At 62.1% G+C, this 615-nt stretch overlaps 1 protein-coding gene across 1 annotated transcript in view; it reads left to right on the top strand.

Moving 5' to 3' along the window:
• Positions 1 to 399, top strand: part of EMH_0022650 (uncharacterized protein) — a gene marked incomplete at both ends in the record, with an annotated part of 570 nt that extends 171 nt beyond the window's left edge. Inside the window, one exon of the mRNA XM_013502000.1 lies at positions 1 to 399. Coding sequence (XP_013357454.1) covers positions 1 to 399 — 399 coding nt within the window.
• Between the last annotated feature and the right edge of the window lie 216 nt (positions 400 to 615).

Below are 615 nucleotides of genomic sequence, written 5' to 3' on the forward strand. Positions count from 1 at the left end.
CACCCCAAGACGATGGCGACCCCCTGCACACTCCCGACCGACAGCAGCCACACTGGACGCAGCAGCAGCAACAGCAGCAACAGCAGCAGCAGCAGCAGCAGCAACTGCAGCAGCAGCAGCAGCAGCAGGTGGGCTTGCGTCTGCGGCGCCTGCTGCTGGTCCCCGGCCCCCTCCTCCTGTGCCTCCTTCCTGCGGCAGCGGCTCAGCTGCTGCAGCGCAGCAGCAAAGGTCCGCCGCCTCCAGCTGCTGCTGCTGCCTCTGCTGAAGCGATATCAGCAACTGCAGCAGCAGCAGCAGCAGCAGCAGCAGCAGCAGCAGCAGCAGCAGCAACAGCAGCAACAGATTGAGGAGTTTAGAGCGACGATCCGATCAGTGGTGGGACTCTGTACAGAGAGCTAGCTAAGTCTGCGGTTGTTGCTGCTGCTGTTTCTGCTGCTGCTGCTGCTGCTGCTGCTGCTGCTGCTACTGCTGTCGGTACACATACTGCATCACTTGTTGTTGCTGCTGCTGTTGCTGTTGCTGCTGTTGCTGCTGCTGCTGCTGCTGCTGCTGCTGCTGCAGTGTGAGATTCTAGCTGAGGCGTATGGAACGACGGCCTCCGCGCTGCTGCGGGCA

This window comes from Eimeria mitis, genomic scaffold (assembly GCF_000499745.2).
Source record: "Eimeria mitis Houghton genomic scaffold, Emh_scaff805, whole genome shotgun sequence".
NCBI lineage: Eukaryota > Apicomplexa > Conoidasida > Eucoccidiorida > Eimeriidae > Eimeria > Eimeria mitis.